At 40.5% G+C, this 21,412-nt stretch overlaps 2 protein-coding genes across 3 annotated transcripts in view; one reads left to right on the top strand and one right to left on the bottom strand.

Annotated features, from left to right (window-relative positions):
- LOC148775108 (uncharacterized) overlaps positions 1–2,212 on the bottom strand; it is a 49,589-nt gene extending 47,377 nt beyond the window's left edge. The window contains exon 1 of the mRNA XM_088844922.1: positions 2,035–2,212. Within this exon, the coding sequence (XP_088701048.1) occupies positions 2,035–2,212 (178 nt within the window). The remainder of the gene's footprint in view (positions 1–2,034) is intronic.
- FAM20B (FAM20B glycosaminoglycan xylosylkinase) overlaps positions 1–21,412 on the top strand; it is a 44,531-nt gene that overhangs the window by 1,136 nt on the left and 21,983 nt on the right. The window contains exons 1-3 of one of the 2 annotated variants that reach the window (XM_055419185.2): positions 3,828–3,849; positions 13,191–13,694; positions 19,421–19,507. In XM_055419185.2, the coding sequence (XP_055275160.1) occupies positions 13,318–13,694; positions 19,421–19,507 (464 nt within the window). In that variant the 5' untranslated portion in view covers positions 3,828–3,849; positions 13,191–13,317. Of the gene's footprint in view, positions 1–3,827; positions 3,850–13,190; positions 13,695–19,420; positions 19,508–21,412 lie in introns of those variants that run through there. The other variant, XM_055419186.2, reaches the window with a different exon arrangement.

The raw sequence follows: 21,412 nt of genomic DNA, 5'->3' as shown, positions 1-21,412 counted from the left end.
CCCACCCAGCCAAGGTTTGATTTCTCACCTTGAAAAGGAATAGGAATGTGGGATCTTTTAGCTTTCAAATGGCAGGACTTTATGTAAAACTGTAACTATGATTACTGTTTACTAACAATTGCTATCCTCCTTGTGTTGTAAATTAATGCGTAAATTTCATTGCGGTTATTTTAAATTGGGCTGGAGACCTCAGTGTAGTACAGTCCTTGAATTTATGCAGCACTCTTGAGCCAAGCCTTAAAGCACTTCTGCATATATTGTTATTTATCATCAAAAAGTATCCTTGAGAATCTGAGATACAGATGTTCAAGATGCTAAATTATTTGCCTAGCCTTAGAGCCAGTCTGAGGTCGATTTATGTTAAATTAATAACTTGAAGTTTGTGAAGATGATGGTCTTTGGCCCCTAGAACCATTCAGTGCAGTCAGTCAACTGGAGGGCCTTCCACCTTTTAAAGTGCTTGTCAAAAGAGAATTAAGAGGCACAAGCAAGCAATTCAGCGTCTCTGCCTCACATTAAAGTGCAATGATAGAAATGAATGGCGGTAAAAGATTATCAGGAAATCTTGGAGCTCACCGCTTTTCTTCAGTTTGACTGGTAAAAATGTGACATTGGTTTGTCCTATTTCTCTGGAACTAGTTAGGAAAGTAGTCATAATTTAGTTAAAGAGTGAAAATTGGAAAACATGCCTAGGGTACTTTGAAATAGGGAACAAACAGATCACTCTTTCTATCATGTATTCCTTTATGTCATAGAGTTACTTTATGCTGAGTTGATAATTTCTTGACTTTTAGTCCATTCTCTTGATTTCTATTTGTAGACTCCAGTTCTTTCACACAGCGTTAAATCTTCTGCTTTTTATCTTTTCTGAATTTTGGATTTCTAAATGAAATTTTCTGTTTCTTCTACTCACAGGGCAGTCTTCAGCTTCCTTCACTTTGTATGACCATCATTTTAATGGCATAAACCCTGAAGCCAGATGCTTCAACTCTTGAATTGATAACTTTTAAAAATAGTCACAGTGGTTGTCTCTTGGCGATTGCTACAATCTCTTTATAGAATTAAGAGGCTGCTCTTTGTATTCTCTGGCCACAGTTGGAAACAGTAAAAAGGAGACTGTCTTTTGAAGCTGATGTCAGGCCATTCTGGGACTAAGTGCCAGGTAGTTTGGGGCTGAGAAGCACAGTTACAATGTGTTTAGTTGCTAAGTCATGTCTTACTCTTCTGCAACTCCTTGGACTGTAGCTTGCCAGGCTCCTCTGTCCATGGGATTTTCCACGCAAAAGTACTGGAGTGAGTTGCTGTTCCTTCTCCAGGGAATCTTCCCGACCCAGGGATTGAACCTTTGTCTCCTGCTTTGGTGGGTGGATTCTTTACCAGTGAGCCACCTGGGTGTAAGCACAGTTATAATGAGGAACTACAATTTCAGTTCAGTTCAGTCACTCAGTCGTGTCTGACTCTGCGACCCCATGAATCACAGCACACCAGGCCTCCCTGTCCATCACCAACTCCCGGAGTTCACTCAAACTCATGTCCATCAAGTCGGTGATGCCATCCAGCCATCTCATTCTCTGTCGTCCCCGTCTCCTCCTGCCCCCAATCCTTCCCAGCATCAGAGTCTTTTCCAGTGAGTCAGCTCATCGCATGAGGTGGCCAAAGTATTGGAGTTTCAGCTTTAGCATCAGTCCCTCCAGTGAACACCCAGGATTGATCTCCTTTAGAATGGACTGGTTGGATCTCCTTGCAGTCCAAGGGACTCTCAAGAATCTTCTCCAGCACCACAGTTCAAAAGCATACAGTTTAGTGTTGTGATAATGATTGATGTGCTTTGTTTTTTGTCTGTAGTAGGTGTGGAGTAAATATTTGGTGGTTGAATGAATGGCTGGAAAACAGTATGAGGGAGGAGGACACATCCTTGTGCAGATATTAAATTGTTTATTCCTCTTTACAAGGAAAAAAAAAAAGTCAAGGAAATTGTTTCAGATTCATGTTGAAAATAGTTCAGTTGAGATGGGTATCTGTAAAGGGTGTTACTTGCTGGAGCTGCCCTGAGATCTGATTGTGTGATTGGGGGTGGTCTCGCCATCAGCAGCCTGGATGCAGCTTCATAGACTTGCTCCTGCAGCCTGCTCTGACTCAGCTCACTAGCGGTTGGTCTGGTAGACACTATTTTTGCACTAGTAGAAGAACTCGAGCTCTTGGTGTTGACCATGCCAGTATCACTGACCCTGACTGTCCATCTTCTGGTCCTTCGTACTGCGGATGGGAGAGGGGATTTATCCTTCCCTGAAGTGCGTGTCATCCCACACCTGTAAATCTCTCCCTCTTTTCCTTCCTTGAACTGCGTCTGTAACCCTCAAGGACTGAGGAATTCATTGGCACAGACCTCGGGTACTAAACAGAAGACCTTACTTTGCAACTGAAACCAGCTTTTGACCAACTTGTAACGTCAACATGACTCCCAGAGCCATCTAGGAGAGAATGTAATACAAAGCTCTCACTTGTGATTTTGTTCATATCCAGAATCAGGAGAGGGAAGGCCCAGCTCTGGACATGATCAGTCAGAGGGGTGTATCTGTCATACTAGTACGAGATATGAAATGAGGGCTGATGCAGAAGAGAGACACTGAGCTTTAGCGTGTGTGTTTGGAGTCTGCTTTCTGGCAAGGTAACTACTCTGTGGAGGGGATGGTGTTAATTTGGGTACATTTTGAAAGGAATATGAAATTATGCATGTGGAACAGAACCAAGTACAGGGTGAGGCAGTGAAGTTTATCATTTCATCATCCTTTGCTCTTAAATGCTGACTCTCTGCTTTATGTATCAATACCAGTGTGGGAATATGATACTACCAGCGTGGAAATAAGATATTGTGTGCAAAAATCCTTTTTTGGCTATACTTTTTGTGCAGAAGTTTTTACAATGTATTTTATGTTTCATTTGCTTTTTAAACAATGTAGTTTAACTTTTGTTGATTTGAGATTATGGTTACAGACAGTAATCCTGCAGGGCTTGGAGGTGATTGACATATGTAGGTTATTTGCCCCTTCCGCTTTTTGAATTCTTGAATTTGCTTTCAGTAGTCAGTCTGTCTCTTCTTTCAGAGGTGATAAGGTGATAAAGCTATGCTTTTGCTACTGTTAGTGTCCCTGCTGCCCTTTTTAAAATTTTTTGCAGCTTCTAATCTTCTGTGGAGGAGCAACCCAGATAACTCTGCTTCCTGAAATTGAATGTAAAACAGCTAAATAAGCTTAGTGAGGGTCTGCCTGGCTTTTCTTTATTAGTAGATGAACTTTGTGACCATTATTTTGGCTGCCCAAATACCTTTTGTTCTCTTGTTTCTTATCGTTGGTTTAGATAGTGAATTTGTACTCTATATAGGTGCGTGTATGTCCCTGTAGTTCTTTCTATATAAAAAAGAAAGTGATATGGAAATATCAGTGTTGGTTCTCATTTCAGAAAGTATTGCCAATAACACTTGAAAGCTTGGTTCCAGCCCTGTCATGTATCATTCTTGGACAATGTCTTGGACCATCTCCAATCTGCCTCTTAGCATTTCCAAATCATCTTTACTCCCAGTCCCAACCAACACCAGGCACCAGCTTGGCAATATCAATGGCCGTGAAAGGTGGAAGCAAGGTATATAGAAGGCAGCAGTTTAAAATTGAATGTATAAAATTGGTATTAATATTTGATATTTCAACATATTTACTGTATGTATATTTGAATTCATTACAGGACTTAGTTTCCCTATATTGGTTAAAAAAAGAGGTCACCTTTAAACCAAAGAGCTGAAGAAATGCTTAAAACCATAAAGGTCTCTGCCTTACTCTTCACTCCTTTTATTCAGTAAGTGTTTATCTCATGTGTCCTGAACTGTACTAGCTTACTTCTGACTACAAAGAAAGTAAAATATCCCCTGTCCTTGAGGAACTCACAGTAGGGTAGAGGAGACAGGCTGCCAAAAAATATATGTGTATGTATGTGTGCACGTGTATTTATATTCGTTTATAGCAGGGGATCATGCCGGGAGCCACTCAGCCATAATTCAGCACAGACCTGCTTGGGGTTCCTATTTCTAAAGTGATCTGTAGCCTGTCAGCTTGACTGACCCTAGAACATAAAGTTAAAAGTGTGAGGTGTTACTGTTGAATTAAGTTTACATACTTTTTCATACATTTAACTTTTTACTGTTGAATGAAGTTTACATACCTTTTCAAGAACAAAAAGATAGAAAACATGAAATTTGAAGTAAATTTTTTTATTATTGAAATTCCGTATTTTTACAGTATATAGTAATCACATTCTGTGTAGCCTTAAATGATTGTTCGATTTGATAATTGAGCAATGAAATACCTAGAACTTAGGAAAGTTCATTATACCTGTCTCATTTGAAACAATGCAAATTCTTAGGCATTTCCAGAGTTTCTAGATCAATGAACACTGCTTGTGTTGGTTTTTTTAGAACAAATCTCACTAGTGGTATGAGCTGAAAATTTTTTCTTTTCACTTTTCAAGAAAAATCATTAGAGGATTCCCCTGAATCAAGATTTAAATGGGACAGGTTGCAGGAATTGAATTTTTTTCAATGAGGGAGGAAACACTCTGTTGCCTGTTTCATTTTTACTCTCACACCCAGGAAGAAAGGCTACCTTATACTTCGTTAATGTCTGGTGATCATTTTAGTTCTTGCCTTCACAGGGAACTGTTAGAGGTTTTCACATACCACAAGTTTATATATGTGAATAAATGTTTAAGTGGAAGTGAAAACACTTGAACCGACTTGGACTGTGTAGAAGTTCAATTTTCTATACCCATAACTTAAGTTACTCCAGGGCTTATCTTAAAAGCTTTATTGTTCAGTCTCTCAGTCATGTCCGACTTTTTGTAACTCCATGGACTGCAGCACGCCAGGCTTCCCTGTCTATCACCAACTCCCAGAACTTGCTCAAACTCCTGTCCATTGAGTTGGTGATGCTATCTAACCATCTCAACCTCTTCCACCCTCGTCTATTGCCTTCAGTCTTTCCCAGCCTCAGGGTCTTTTCCAGTGAGTCAGTTCTTCGCATCAGGTGGTCAAAGTATTGGAGCTTCAGCATCAGTCCTTCCAATGAATGTTTAGGGGTGATTTTCTTTAGGATTGACTGGTTTGTTCTTGCTGTCCAAGGGACTCTCAAGAGTCTTTTCCAGCACCACAGTTCCAAAGGATCAATTCTTCACTGCCCAGCCTTCTTTATGGTCCAACTCTCACAGCCATACATGACTAGAAAAACCATAGCTTTGACTGTACAGACCTTTGTCAGCAAAGTGATATGTACTGTCTAGGTTTGTTGTAGCTTTCCTTCCAAGGAGCAGGTGTCTTTTAATTTCATGGCTGCTCTAGGACATGCAAAGCTGTCACCTTTAAAACACAGATTTAATCTTCCAAACTGAAGAACATTGTGAAGGGCATTCTATTCAGCCATTTTCATGAAATAGAAAAAGTTCATGCTTCCCACCTGTTTCACTTACGTTGAATGTGGTAGAATTGAACTTTGCAGACGAGAAAAACATTGGCCTAAGGTTGGCCAGATTAATGACATAACCTCCTAGTCTTCTGTTTCACCTGGCATCCACTCTGACGATACCTACTTGCTTACAGTCTTATCTACTCCTCAAATTTAGGGAAGTCTTTGGTTCAGTAATATAAGGTTACTAGAACTCTTGGTAATGTAACATATGCATTCAGCCCTGACTGTGTAAACCCAGAAGACAGCATAAACAATGAGGGTTTTTTCCTTTGCCATTCTTTCTTCTCAGGAAGTCATCTTTGGGTTTTTGATGTGGTAATAATGACCAACAAGCAACTACTACAGGTTGTCCAAGCACTAGTTTTAGCACAATACACCTGGTAGTACCATTCATTTTTAACAGTTCTGTGAGTCAGGTAATAGTGTTTGTATTTCAGTTTTCATATGAGGAAATGGAGGCTCAGGGAGGTTAGCAGAAAGAAGGTGAATTAAGAACCTATTTGAGTGAAAAGGAAAACTATATGTAGATACTGATTAGTGATATTATTTGTTGCTAGGTTTAGTTTCAATTGAAGACTCCCAATTGAAGATGAAAAAGAATAATATTATACTGCTGTAGGCAGTGGTGGCAGAGAAGGCAATGGCAACCCACTCCAGTACTTTTGCCTGGAAAACCCCATGGACAGAGGAGCCTGGTAGGCTGCAGTCCATGAGGTCGCTAAGAGTCGGGCATGACTGAGCGACTTCACTTTCTCTTTTCACTCTCATACATTGGAGAAGGAAATGGCAACCCACTCCAGTATTCTTGCCTGGAGAATCCCAGGGGCAGAGGAGCCTAGTGGGCTGCTGTCTATGGGGTCCCACAGAGTTGGACACGACTGAAGCGACTTAGCAGCAGCAGCAGCAGCACAGCAGCAGCAGCAGGTGGTGGTGTCAGCACAGGAGTGGGCTGGTTTTCTGAGGATATAGAGATTTATTTATGTAGTGAACACTTGGTACCACTTAGTATTGGAGGTTTTGACTTCTTAAGCTAGAGGCTCACAATGCTAAGCAGAAAGATTTCTGAATGCCCTTTATTTTACTTATAAGAATTGTCACTAACCATCAGGATAGACTGCATTTATTTCTAGGAGGCAGCTAATAATAATGTAGTGAAGTGCTCTAAGGTCACTACCAATTGAAAAAAACAAAAAGGCAGTATATCAGACTTGCCCCAAGGTGAAAATATGCATTTTTATTTTATTTTGGTACTAAAGGGTTATAATTTTTGCTATTATTTATGCTTTGACTGAAGTTTAAAGGTTAGAATTTATAACCTGGGTGTGTATAGTTCTGTGAGTGTGTGGGGTTAGCCTTAATTGCTCTAAAGTTATAAATGGACTTTAGTAAATGATCCATTTGAGATGCTATTTTTTCTTTTGTTACCTTTAAAAGACTTCATTTATTAATCCAATTTTTATTTGTACTTAAATGGTTAATTAATATATCCCAGATAGTTGATATGGACAGAATAGACATGAAAATGTTAGGTTTACAAATTACCCCCAAATATTGTGGCTTAAGACTAAATGATTTATTTCTCATACTTAGGCAGATGAACTGGGCCCAACTGATTGGTTCTTTTGCACACATGATGTTGGCTGGAGTCACATGGGTGGCTGTATTTAGCTGAGACCTCAGCTGGAGCTGGAATGCCCTAAATGGCTTCACTTATGTATCTCGCTCTCAGCTGGGGTGGCCAGAATAATTAAGAGCTGACCAGGCCTCTCATCACACAGTAGTCTAGCCTGAGCCGCTTTACATGGTAGCTTGGTCCCAAATGGAAGCTGCCAGGTCTCTTAAGACACCTAGCACTCGGCCACTTCCACAGCGTTCTGTGATCAAAACAAGTTACAAAGCCAGTTCATATTCTAGGGAAGGAAAAATAGATTCCACTTCTTGATGGGAAGAATTGTTGGTTTCTGTCTTTGTAGACAGTCACCCGAAAACTCATAATTAAATTCAGGTCTTACCTCTATGCTTACCAAAACTTCAGAGGTTTGTTGAAACCAGCAATGACCAAAGAAGAAGTTCGTGAAATTGTCCTTGTGATTTCCACTCAGGATGAAGGGCAAGGAGATTGTGTGAGTAAAACTGATAATATGCTAGTTATATAATAAATCCTACGCCCTTCACCATCTTCTTTGTTAATCTCCCTCTGTGTGAAATTTTCATATTGAATGTTTTCCTTCTGGTACCTAACACTCAAAAAATGTCTTGCATTCCCTTCATGTGGTAAGAACTTGATTTGACCATTGAATTGAAAACAAAAAACAAGTATTACTGAAGCCTTTGTTTTTAGTTGCTTTGAACAGAAGTTGGGATTTCTTCTCTGTGACTTCAGGTGAAATATTGTGAGGTCTCTTGATCAGAGGGAGATTCAAGGTGGCACAGCTACTAATGAGGTTTGGAACCTTGATGGTGGCTTGTGGGAGCACCTGGTAAGGTAGTAAGTGTTGGGGCCAGGTCTTTTCACGTTCCTCAGCAGTCACAGACATTGAATTTTATCACACAGTGGCTTACAGATCTTTGCACCAGTGCGTATATCTGTATATGTTCCTCCAGACATCAGTCAGATTCTTGAACAGAGGAATCTAGTCTTTATACTATGACTTCACTTTTTTCTGTAAAACTTCTCTTTCCTCTCCCAAAATAATTTACAATGTAGTCATAAGTTTATCCTTATAAAACACTTACCGTATGTGTAGGAGTTGTGTGTGTGCCTGTGTGTAAGAGAAAGAGAAAAGAATGACATATCAGCTTCGATGTCAAGCCTCATTTCGCTGATAGAGCCAAGAGTGAAACCAGGGTTCAATGTGAAGATTTCTTCTAAACGTCTCTCTTCCACAACTCCAATCTGGGAATTTATGCCACCTTTTAGTGTGAGTACCACCATTAGCCCTGCCTTTTTTATATTGAACATTTTTTGTATTATATTATTACCTTGAGTCTATTTGTTCTTTGAGGTAGGCTCTGTTCCGCATAACAGAAACATTTTAATAAATGACGATAATATAACTGGACAGCGTTACACTGTTGGAGGCATTTATATGAGGCAGTGCAGGCATAAAATAGAGCAGGCAGGCTCCTGAGAATGCAAGAGAAGTTTTCATGAATAATTTGGAATATACCCAGTCATCTTGCTTTCCTTAGTATCTGAAATGGGGGATCCTCTTAGAAACCCAGTATGCAGAGTGTATAGTATGCTGCCGTTTTAAAGAAGAAAATACTGCATGGAAGCTCTATTGTGGGTACCCTCCCCTCTCAAGGATACAGGAGAGGAAGGGATCACTGTAAAGAGTAAAGATGAAAAAGAATAATAATAATAATTCCTCTTTCATTGGAGGAAGGACTCATTCTATATTGTGTATCTAATACATTTTCCTGGAAAGGAGTCTTGCAGACTTACAGGCTTTTGTAGAAATTACACTAAAAACTCTATATTGTCAATTTCTTGAATATATTTGTGCTTGCCCTGTAGTCTGAAGGAATAGCAGCTTTCCTACTAAAGGAAAACCTCTTTCTGAGCTGTCAATATTTACTCAGAAAAAGACTATCCTCTGAAACTACCAACTAAATTGAATAGTGTCAGTAGAAAAGTATATTGCCTAAAAATGGGTAGCTGATTAAAGATAGCCAAGTTAAGGTGCCAGGTGATAGACACTCATTTGATACCGAATACAGTACCAAAGGAAATGAACAGCAGAGTCTCGAGATACTTGCAAAGCCTCATTTGCAGTAGTTTATTCGGTTTAAGGGAAAAAAGGCATCTGCCCTTACTATGCTACGTACTGTTCAGTTCAGTTCAGTCGCTCAGTCGTGTCCGACTCTCCGTGACCCCATGAATCACAGCACGCCAGGCCTCCCTGTCTGTCACCAGTTCCCGGAGTTCACTCAGACTCATGTCCATCGAGTCGGTGATGCCATCCAGCCATCTCACTCTCGGTCGTCCCCTTCTTCTCCCGCCTCCAACCTTTCCCAGCATCAGAGTCTTTTCCAGTGAGTCAACTCGTCGCATGAGGTGGCCAAAGTATTGCAGTTTCAGCTTTACCATCAGTCCCTCCAATGAACACCCAGGATCGATCTCCCTTAGAATGGACTGGTTGGATCTCCTTGCGGTACAAGGGACTCTCAAGAGTCTTCTCCAACACCACAGTTCAAAAGCATCAATTCTTCGGCGATCAGCTTTCTTCACAGTCCAACTCTCACATCCATACATGTAGGGAGTGCAAAAGTAGCTCAGATGAGTAAGGAGTCAGAATTCTGAGAGGGGAATTAAGAACAATCTACAAGAAGACACTGGATATGGCAGAATGTAGTTAAGTACTGGCCCAAAGACGAGAGAGTTTACTATAGTAAGGAGGGACCAGAAATGGCTTTGAAGATGGCCCTTGAAAGCTAGATTAGGCTTTAAACAGGAGAAGATGGGAAGAAAAGATAAGAGCAAGAGGAATTTTGAGAGCACTCCAGTGAGCAATGACACATGGGGACCGTGTTCATATTCTGTTTTGGCGGAAGCTGACAAGTGAGGAGTGAGAGTGGCGCCTAGCAACATAGATTGGCTGACGCCATCATTGCTTTGCTAAGGGATTTATGGAACCCACAGATGGAGTGTGATTAGGAAAATGACTTTGCTGCAATATCTGTTCCGGATTGGAAGACCTTCAGGGGTTCAGTGAAAGGCGCTCTCACTAAATGCAGACAGTGGCTGTGGACATGCTGGGCAGCTGTTGAGAGCAGGGCCAGGTTGCAGGCTCGCTTGTTCTGCCAGGATGTGGTGACTAATCACAAACGCGAAAATCTGTTCAGCCCCTTCTTCAAACCTACCCTCACAACTAATCTGCAGAGGTAAATAGTGAAGTGAGGCAACACTTGAACCCTTCAGTCACTTAATAGGAATTTCTTAGTTGAGTTGATGAAATATTTGCAGCCCTGAACTGATGAGTGCGTTCTTCTGTGGCCCATCAAAAGGTAATGAGATTTAAAAGCACACAGGCTCAGTTTGTTTTGTCTGAATTTTGGAGCTACTCAAATTTCTCATTGCATTGGTGATTTAAAAAACAAAACAAAACCCCTCACTGTCCCCAACCTTTGTGCTAAATGTTTAGATATGATATGTTTATATAGCACAAGGGAGGAATTTCTTCATTCTAAATGAAATGAGCAGCATCATTAGAATCTTGGGTTAACCAGACTTTAGTCCTGACGAGGGTTTTGTAGGACATGAAAGGCTGTTCAGCTGACCCTTTATGCCGGAATAGCACCTCAGCTGGAGGGGCTGAGGAAAAGATTGCCGACACAGTGAGATTTCCACCTTACATTTTACCACTGCAGCCAGAGATCTGTACTGTTGAACAAATAGCTGAAGAATTTGTGTGGTTTGGGTCATGTTCAGTTCAGTTCAGTTCAGTCGCTCAGTCGTGTCCGACTCTCCGCGACCCCATGAATCACAGCACGCCAGGCCTCCCTGTCCATCACCAACTCCCGGAGTACACTCAAACTCATGTCCGCAGAGTTGGTGATGCCATCCAGCCATCTCATTCTCCGTCGTCCCCTTCTCCTCCCGCCCCCAACCTTTCCCAGCATCAGAGTCTTTTCCAGTGAGTCAACTCGTCTCATGAGGTGGCCAAAGTATTGGAGTTTCAGCTTTAGCATCAGTCCCTCCAATGAACATCCAGGATTGATCTCCTTTAGAATGGACTGGTTGGATCTCCTTGCAGTATAAGGGACTCTCAAGAGTCTTCTCCAACACCACAGTTCAAAAGCATCGATTCTTCGGCGATCAGCTTTCTTCACAGTCCAACTCTCACATCCATACATGACCACGGGAAAAACCATTGCCTTGACTAGACGGACCTTGGTCGGCAAAGTAATGTCTCTGCTTTTTAATATACTATCAAGGTTGGTCATAACTTTCCTTCCAAGGAGCAAGCGTCTTTTAATTTCATGGCTGCAATCAGCATCTGCAGTGATTTTGTTAGGCCTAGCAAAAATCTCTGAAACCTGTTCTACTAGCATCGCTGTTACCAGTAATCATAGGCAACTATTTTACTGAGTTTTACAACAAATTTGATACCATCACAATTACATTTTGGATACACTTGAATTGCCTGTGTTTCAGCTAATAGTGTTATGTACTCCCTGGGAGATGATGATGCAACGGAACAGGTGGCTGGAGATAATTAGAATTTGAATTTGACTCTCACTTTGCCATCTTCCTGAAAATGAAATGGGAGTGGTTAATCACCAAGAATAAACTGCATGTCAGCAAGCTCTCAGCAAGGCGCTGCCCTTACACACTGCTCTAGTAGACTGTTTTGGGATGTGTTTCCAGCTGTTAATAGGGGAGCAGTCTCTGGTTTGGCTGGGAGTGGCTCAGCCTGAATCATTTGCTCCATCTTTTGTATTGGTTTTATTTCTTCAATTAATAGTTTGAGTTGTTAAATGAATTGGAGAGTGAAGCAACACCCTGTTATCTTCTTGTCATCTTTGGCTTAGCCCAGCACAGTGCTGCCTGTAGGCATATAGCAGAGCAAGCTTGTGCATGTTTTTAAAGGGCCCTCTGGAGTGGAAAGCAGCCTGTCAGCATGCAAATGAGATTGAATTTTATGTTCTTGACACCTTGGCAAAAAATCTTGTATTTGGAATCTTTCAGCTTGAGAACTGACCAGTGTGGTGGGCCCCACACAGGAAGCACTTCTTTAGGTCTGTAGCATAAGTATCTTTGTTACGTGCCTGACCAGTCCAGATTTAGTCATGTTGCTGTAGTACCAGGTTTCATTAATTTTCATTAATGTTCTTCTAATAGCCAGATGGTATAGGGATATATTTTTCCTTTGCTTAATTTATCCAGATTTGATTATCCATATATTACAGGGTTTTTAATTTTGAAAAATAATTAGTAGAAGACTGATAAGTAGAGATACATGTTTTGGTGTTGTATTTCAGTATGTGAGCAGCAGATACGACATGTTTAGGCTTGCTGGGTATTTGAATTCAGAGAGGGAGTTATTACTGTCCTCTGTACCCTCTTTGGTGGAGAAGGAAATGGCAACCCACTCCAGTATTCTTGCCTGGAGAATCCCAGAGACAGAGGAGCCTGGTGGGCTGCTGTCTATGGGGTCACACAGAGTCGGACACGACTGAAGCAACTTAGCAGCAGCAGTAACAGTACTCTCTTTGGCATTTTTTAAGAGTTCTTGTCTTATAATATGTTGTAATACTTGTATTTGGAGACAGTAACTGGAAAGTTACTAAATACTGGTGGTTTGGGATAATCAAAAGTCATTTATGGGTTTTGAAAGGTAAAATGAAAGTTAAGGAGTTATGCATATCTTAGCGTTTAACTTTTTTGTGGTTTTCCTCATTGTTTTGGTTTCTGAGAATTGTTGGCCATCCAAATGGCTCCGGAATGGCTCTGCACCCTATTAAAACAGGAGTATTTGCTTTTAAATTTTCAGTGTATCTAGTTCTTAACTGTTACATCCTTCCTTGGACCAGTTCATTCTAAATTATTGGGTCTTCTCAGACATAGGATTAGTCCAGCTAAAATGGTGAGCAATCTATTTGAGGCTTGCAAAAGATTCAGGGGTGGAAGGACAAAATTTCTGAATGAATTGTGCTTTATACTTGGGCTTGCAGGAATTGTGGGAGGCACCTCAGTGAAGAGATGGACCAGTGTGTATAATCATGGAGTCTCCTTGCTGACCATCACCACCTGCTCTCCTTGATAAGTGAGAGTGGTCGGGGAGAAGGAAAAGAGGTCAACATGAAGCTAAAGCAGCGAGTCGTGCTGTTAGCAATTCTCCTTGTCATCTTTATCTTCACCAAAGTTTTCCTGATTGACAACTTAGATACATCAGCTGCCAACCGGGAGGACCAGAGGGCCTTTCACCGAATGATGGCGGGCTTGCGGGTGGAGCTGGTGCCCAAGCTGGACCACACCTTGCAGTCTCCCTGGGAGATTGCAGCCCAGTGGGTGGTTCCCCGGGAAGTGTACCCTGAAGAGACACCAGAGCTGGGAGCAATCTTGCATGCCATGGCCACCAAGAAAATCATTAAAGCTGATGTGGGTTATAAAGGGACACAACTGAAAGCCTTACTGATACTTGAAGGAGGACAGAAAGTTGTCTTCAAACCTAAGCGGTAAGTCTTCATCTTGGAAGTTATCTGTGCTGTTTGGTTCTAACCTGGAATTTGTTTGAGTGCTCCTCTCCCTCTCCTACTGTTTTCTTCAGTAAAATGGGAGGGAGAGACTCAAAGGTCTCTGAAGTCTTTTCTAGCTCTTAATGTTCCATGATTCTTTGAGTAAGGGAAACTTGGAGGAACGTGTTTTGGTACCATATTAGATTGAACACTTTACAGTGAGAGCTCTCCTTGATTTCTAAATTTATCAAGTACTATGTGCCAGATGTTAGAGATACAAAATGAATTGGTTAGGAAATAAAACAACTTGTCACCATAAGTGTACAGTTAAAGACCAGATAACCACATGTCAGAAATGCTGTGGAGTAGGAGTTACCCAGAGTTGGAGTGAGTTTTGGATGGGTAACTTAAGTCCTTTTTAGTGCTAAAGCTATGATTCTTTCACTTGAGCTTTGGTTTTGTTTTAATTAATAGACTTTATTTTAGTAATTTTAGGTTTGCAGAAAAATTGAGGGGGAGTATAGAGCATTCCTATGTATTCCCTTCCTCCTCTTCCGCAGTCTCTTCTATAATTAACGTCTTCCATCAAGTTAGTACCTTTGTTCCAGATGATGAGCCAATATTAATTTATTAACTAAAGTCCATAGTTTATGTTAAAGTTCGCTTTTTGTGCTGTATATTCTGTGAGTTCTAATAAACTTATAATGACAAGTGTTCACCGTTACACCATCATAAAGGACAGCTTCCCTGACCTCAGAGTCCCCTGTGTTCTATCTATTCATTCTTCCCGTCCTCCCCCTGAATCCCTGGCAACCATATCTGTAGTGTCTCCGTGGTTTTGCCTTTTCCAGAATGTCATATAGCTGGAGTGGTACCTTTCGTAACCTTTACAGATTTGCTTCTCTTCATGTTTTTTAAGGTTCCTCTGTGTCTTTTTGTGGCTTGACGGCTCTTTTTTTTTTTTCCCTGAATAATATTCCATTGTGTAGATGTACCACAGTTTGTTTATTCATTCACCTACTGAAAGCTATCTTGGTTGCTTCCAAGTTTTGGCAGTTGTGAATAAAGCTTCTGTAAACATTCATGTGCAGGTTTTTGTGTAGATGTAAGTTTTTAGCTCATTTGGGTAAATCCCAAGGCGCATAGTTGCTGGACTATATGGTGAGAGTATGTTTAATTTTGTAATAAACTACCAATCTGTCTTCCAAAGTGGCTGTTTCATTTTACATTCCCATCAGCTATGAGTGAGAGTTCTCATTATTCCACATCCTCACTAACATTTGGTGTTGTCTGTGTTTTGGATTTTGGTCATTCTAATGTGTGTGTAGTAATACCTCGTTTCTTTTGCCTGTTTTAAGCAGAGAACTAAGCCATTTTAGTTGCCTCAGCCCAAATTTGAACTGGAGAAAGAGCTAGTTCATATACTATTAGTGATCTCTTTGGACTTCTCTGAGGATCTACAGAGAGAATTTGTGTGGCAATTCTATAGAATAATTACTTGTTAAGTTTTCTGTGTGTATATGAATTTGAAATAGGTTAACATGATGGTAATCTATATTCTTTTGACAGGAATTAGTTACCAGTGTATTTTCTCAAACTTTGTAAGGTCAGAAATTATCTGTGGACTAAACATTGTTTTCGTTCCTCAGTGGAGCTTTGGAGAGGATTATAACGCATAACTTGGGGTCTCTTGCTGGAGTGGGAGAACAAACATGGGGTGACGATGTGCAGAAACGTACTGTGACCGGAGTAGTTGGCTCAGCTCTCCTCATGACCCAGATTATCAGTAGACAGTAGGCAGCCGGGGAGCTAGTATACTGGGATTCCAGAAATGGGTGGGATCTGCATTTGCCCAGAACTGGGAGGTATGGTGTGTGGAAGATGTGGAAATTAGGTAATGTGGGAAAAGCATGGTTATGTGGACCTTGAATCTAATTTCTGTTGCATGCACACTGTTTGCCAGGTGTTACACTAAGTACTTTTGTATGTTAATGCTTTTAACCTTCATCACAACCATGGACAGTTACGGTGCTTATTTCCAGAACCAGAAACTGAGACGTGGAAAAAGTAGCTTGACAGGGTCACCCTGCAATAACTAATGGAGCTGGCATTTGGATCTGTCAGAGTGTGAGCAGCTGGTGTTCTGCCACACACATGCGAGCCTCTCACATTTGTTTGTCTTCCTGTAAGAGAGAGGACATGGATCTTCCATTTTCAAAAATTTGCTAGTTTCCTTTTGAAATGTGACCTCTTGATTTGTAGCCTGAGCGATCAGCAGCATAAGCAGACTGATGGAAAGAAAGCAAACTAGAAACAAGAATTAATAAGTTCGTGTAAAAAGACATGAATTGCAGGCAGTTTGTGTTTAAATAAAAGGATACCCTCTTCACACCCACTGTTTATACACTGGGGAATTAAAGGTGAGATGGGGCAGCAGGAAGTGTTAGAAGGCAGATATTACTGATAGTGTGCAACGTTAGTGTTAGTTCGGGTGCTTTGCAGATAGGTGTGCAGTGTTCAGACAAGATATAATATAAATGGAGGGTGGAAGAGGCCAAACTGGTGACAAGGGGAAGTGGCAGCAGATAAATGCATAAGCTAACATTAGTCATTGATGCTTCATCTCGTATCTCTTACTATCACTGTAGCCTTCCCATTACTTTCCCCTTCCGGGCCATCCTGAAAACTACTTTCATTCTTCTCCCGAATACCCATATCATCACTGTGCTCCCCAGGTTTAAAACATCCAGGGATTCCCATTACTCACCAGACAAAACCCAGCCTCCACAGCCTAATGGCCAGGCCTTTTACAGCCTGGTCCTCCTCTCTACACCCAGCTCTTTATTCTTGTCAAGGCAGCCCCTTCATCCCCTATCATCTCCCAAATAGCCCTTGTCTATTCCTGGGTCCAGGGATGTTCCTCCCCCTCCCCCTGCAAGCTGTCGAGGCCCCTACAGTGGGTGGTAGCACCCTAGTCACTGCACACACTGAACCAGGCTGATTATACCTGGCACTCTCGCAGGCTGGGGAAAGTGGGTGCACATTTAAGCACTTGTAGAAATTGACTCCAGTCCGAAAACACCCAGCAAATTGCTATTCTGACCCCAGGGGCCTCTGAGACTATTTAGTCCTAGTGTAAGTGCGAATTAATATCCTTGGTCACATTCTGATGTCCTTCACCAGGAGGATAGGAGTGATTTATCGGCAGTTACTGTATGAATTTCGTTGTTCTGTCAGTGACTTAAGATGTATTGCTCTGTTGAGAGGAGGCTCTAAGTCCTTCCTGCTGAGTTGAGACATGCACCTTTCTTTAACAGCCACTTGTGGTTCAGTATTTCTGGAGCCTGGCTGTCCGTGTCCTCCTGTCAGAGATGGAAGATTTGTATAGTGCATGAAATATACAGGAATACAGTCATGCCTTTATTTGGACATTTTGCCTTACCTTATTAGAAAAGTAATTTAGTTTTTTAATTTAGCTGTATCTTTTCTGGAAGCACATTGATTTTCGTAGGCAAAAACTGCAGTTATGATGGGAAAAGAACAAGCTGGCAAGGGCCCAGAGCTTGGGAAGTGAAGGATCATAGGAAGTGCTGAAAGGGACTTTGGTGATCAACAAGTCTAACTACTCATTTTACTTCTGGAGAAAGTGAGATCCAGGGTTCTGACGTGCATGTTTCACAAAAACCGAAACATGAACTAAGGATTCAGACCTTTGGACTCCAGTGCAGTTCTTTCATTTTGATTCCTCTTCCTTTCCCATTTCCTTCCCTTCCTGATTCTCCAGCTCACTCCCAAAGTTTCTGAATTTTTCTAGGGTTTTACATTTCACTCTGTGCAGTCTTTCCATGTTCTGGAAAGTTCTCTAACGTTTCACTGAAAGGAGTGGACTGTGTATCACCACAATCTTCTGTGGCTCCGCCGGAGTCCTGAGAAATAAAGTATTCCAGGCCTGTCACCTGCAGCTGTAGTGGGGAGAGAAATGCTTGACTAGTGTCAGCTTTCACTGCAGTCCTATTTAAAAACTGAGACTTTTAATTTGGAGGTAGCAGGTGTAATCCTAGGCAGCCTAAATGATGCTTTGACACCAGAAACAAAAAAATACATATGAGTATATTGACCAGGCTAAGAAGAAACTAGTGTCCAACCAGGTGTTGAGGCATGTCTGTCTCCTAACATAAATGTTTCATCGCTTTGACTTGAAAATGTGTTTTATGAACATGGTTTCACTTTATATTCTGTGGTCATTTATGTTGAAGGTCAGTGCCTTGCATAGTACTGTTTCCCACTTCCCCATGGCCTTTTCATCAATGGAGATCAAGTGACCTTAGTGGAGTGGCTCCTTTTCACATCATTCTCAACTTATTTCTGTCTTGTAAAGCCTATTAGGTCTCCTTTTGATTCAGGAAATGCAGGTGAACAGTAGAAGTCATAGATGAATTGTGTTCAGTTCTTCCCATTAACAAGTTTAAGTCGTATCTCTTTATATAATTAGTAGAAAGAAATATGCCAGTTTTCATTTTCCTTCATTTATGTCGTGCATGTGATGTAAAATCATCAGAATGGAGTTTGAGATGAAACACATTTTCATTGTTGTTGTTTAGTCGCTAAATTGTGGCTGACTCTTTGCAACCCCATGGACTGCAGTGCACCAGGCTCCCCTGTTCTTCACTCCTGGAATTTACTCAAATTCATGTCCATTGAGTCGGTGATGGTATCCAACCATCTTATTCTCTATCGCCCTGCTTCTCCTCCTGCCCTTAATCTTTCCCAGCATCAGGGTCTTTTCCAATGAGTCAGCTCTTTGCAAAGACATCTTCCGTTCCGTTCCGTCGCTCAGTCGTGTCCGACTCTATGTGATCCCGTGGACTGTAGCCTACCAGGCTTCTCCGTCCATGGGATTCTCCAGGCAAGAATACTGGAGTGGGTTACCGTTTCCTTCTCCAGGGGATCTTCCCGACCCGGGGATCGAACCCGGGTCTCCTGCATTGGAGGCAGACGCTTTAACCTCTGAGCCACCTTTGGTCCAGCCCCTAATATTATTGATAAGAAATCTAAGACCCAGAGAAAAGAAGGGTTTTACTCAAGGTTACCCAGGCAGGTAATGACAGAGCTTTACCTAACTCTCACTGTAGTCCAGTATTCCTTCCACTGCATCATCATAAACTTAGAACAGTTATTCAGATAGCTTTTTAAAATTTTTCCTTTTCCTACTTACTTAACAAAACCTGAAGCATATCAGGACCATTGTTTTCCCCAAGAAATTTAAACTTCTCTAATAAGCCTTATCATAGCCATTTTGGTAAGCAAACCTTTTAATTACATATTTGTCTTCATTATTTCAGTTTAGTCTAGTAGACAATTCAGTAGACATTTATTAAGCACCAACTATGGACTTAGCACTGGGCTGAAGATACAAAGAGTTCAGAAAAGTACCTTATAGTTTTACTTAAGCTACGTTGAAAGTCTTTAGGAGGGGTAGAAATAACATCTGTGTTTTACTCATAGAATGATTGCAGAGGTAGATGTATAATTCTAGTTTTCTTCTCCACTTCATCTTCACATCGTCTACTAGTGATCCATGCTAACCCATGACTGTTCTCAGGGTTGACAGAGAAGGTTACTAGAGCGAAATCAGGCTTGCAGAGTTTCTATTCTGCCTCTTATACTGTCACCTCTGGTACTGATGTAATTCATGTCTGCATCTGTGCTTCCCGTTCACTCTGCAGGTATAACCGGGACTATGTGGTAGAAGGGGAACCATATGCTGGTTATGATAGACACAATGCAGAGGTAGCAGCCTTTCATTTGGACAGGTATGTGTAATCACAGTGGGTTACATTCGTTTTATTGCCTTTTAAAAATACCTTGGAGAGGATTTGTGGACTCCTTTCAGAGGAGTGTAATTTTTAAAAAAAGTGTAATAACTTTAACTCATTAACTTACTTTAGATAACTGATTGCTTTTACTAAATTTGTATGAGTGCCTCATTATTTGGGTAAATAAAATGGCAAGAAGAAAACCAAAGTTTGACTTCAAATCCCTAAATTGAACTGGTCATTAATTGGGCCTGCCAGTCCTGGTTTTTGTTTTGATTTTGTTTTTAAGTAATACTCATATGCTGGAAACATAACATGACATATATGTAAATATTATTTTCCTTCATACAAAATATACACAACTTCAATAACCAGGATAAATGTGAATTCTAAATGTGTAAGTTAATGATGAAAACTAATACTTTTTAAGCCAGTTATTAGTCAGGATTCTTGTAACTGAATTGTCTAGTGTCCCAGTTGCTCCTTTTGATCAACTCTTTAATCAGGGCATGTTGATAGACTTTAAAAGAAATTATTCACTATATTTTTTTAATGAATCTATAAGGAAACTAGAAGAAAATAAAGATTAAGTTTTGTCTTTTTTCAGGATTAGGAAGGATTTTCTAGGTATAAAAGCAGTAATTTAAAAATCACAAAGAGGACTTTCCTCATGGTCCAGTGGTTGACTCTGCTTCCATTGCAGGAGGGCATGGGTTTGATCCCTGTTCAGGGAACTAGGATCCCGCATACTGCAGCCAATAAATAAATTAAAAAAAAACTCAGATTCAACTAAAAAAAAAATTAACTCATATGTCAAAAAATGTAAAAATTTAAAAGCAAACTAACTTGGGAGGAAAATACCTGAATCTAATATATAATCTAAGCATTAATAGCCTTAATATATAAGTTTATAAAATCTTATACATACTCTAAAACACTAGTAGAAAATGGTCTAAGAACACAGTTGGCTGAATAGAAATTATTGATTGCTAATAAATACGACAGAGGAAGTTCATCTTCACCAGTAATAAAAAAAAAAAATCCAGATAATTCCCTGGTTGTCCATCAGTTAGGACGCCACTCTTTTGGAAGGCTCAGGTTCAGTCCCTGGTTGGGAAACTAAGATTCCACAAGCCACACAGTGCAACCAAAAAAAAAAAATCCAGTGAAATAATGGGATACTGTTTTCTCCTACTGAAAGTGACAAATATTAGAAAAAAGATAGTACTTTATTGGCAGGAATAGATTGGCATCTATATGCTGCTTATGTCATTGTTAATTGGTTCTGTCTTTAAGAAATCTAGCACCATGTATCCAGAATCTTCATGTTCATACCCTTTGAATTAATAGCTACCTTTTTATGCAAACATCTAAGACATTTCTCAGAAGATATTTCTAAAAAGTACCCCAGAGAATCAGAAATTCAAAGATACATATAGCAAGATCTTAGCTAGTAGCGTTTTCAGTACTGAAAATCTGAAAACACCCTAAACATCTAATGACAGGGAAAATTAAATGAATGTTCATTCATAATACCATGAATTTTCACTGCCCCTATTAAGACCTAGTGGGAAAGAGTTGCATAAATCGTACTCATCACTTAATTGCACATTAGAATCAGTCTTTGCAAGACCTTATTTGTTTCCTTATTTTCTTCATCCCTAATCCCTTTCCTGTTTCTCTGTTGATGGACACCAGCAGTGCCTGAAGATCTTTTTCCTATAACCATACCAATATTTCATATTATCCAATATAGTAATTTTTGTTAATCTGATATATGTAAGGTGGTATCTCATTGTTCCTTTATAGTTCCCCAATTATTGGCAGAGATACCTCCTCATCTTTTCACAGCACAGCACCTATTTGTTAACTTGGAGTGAAGTAGTCTTTGTACCGAAATTA

This window comes from Moschus berezovskii, chromosome 17 (genome assembly GCF_049115385.1).
Source record: "Moschus berezovskii isolate FMDL1 chromosome 17, NW_MosBer_1.0, whole genome shotgun sequence".
NCBI classification, from domain to species: domain Eukaryota; kingdom Metazoa; phylum Chordata; class Mammalia; order Artiodactyla; family Moschidae; genus Moschus; species Moschus berezovskii.
The sequence above is the reverse complement of the archived record's forward strand: the minus strand, read 5'-3'. Positions and strand labels throughout refer to the sequence as shown.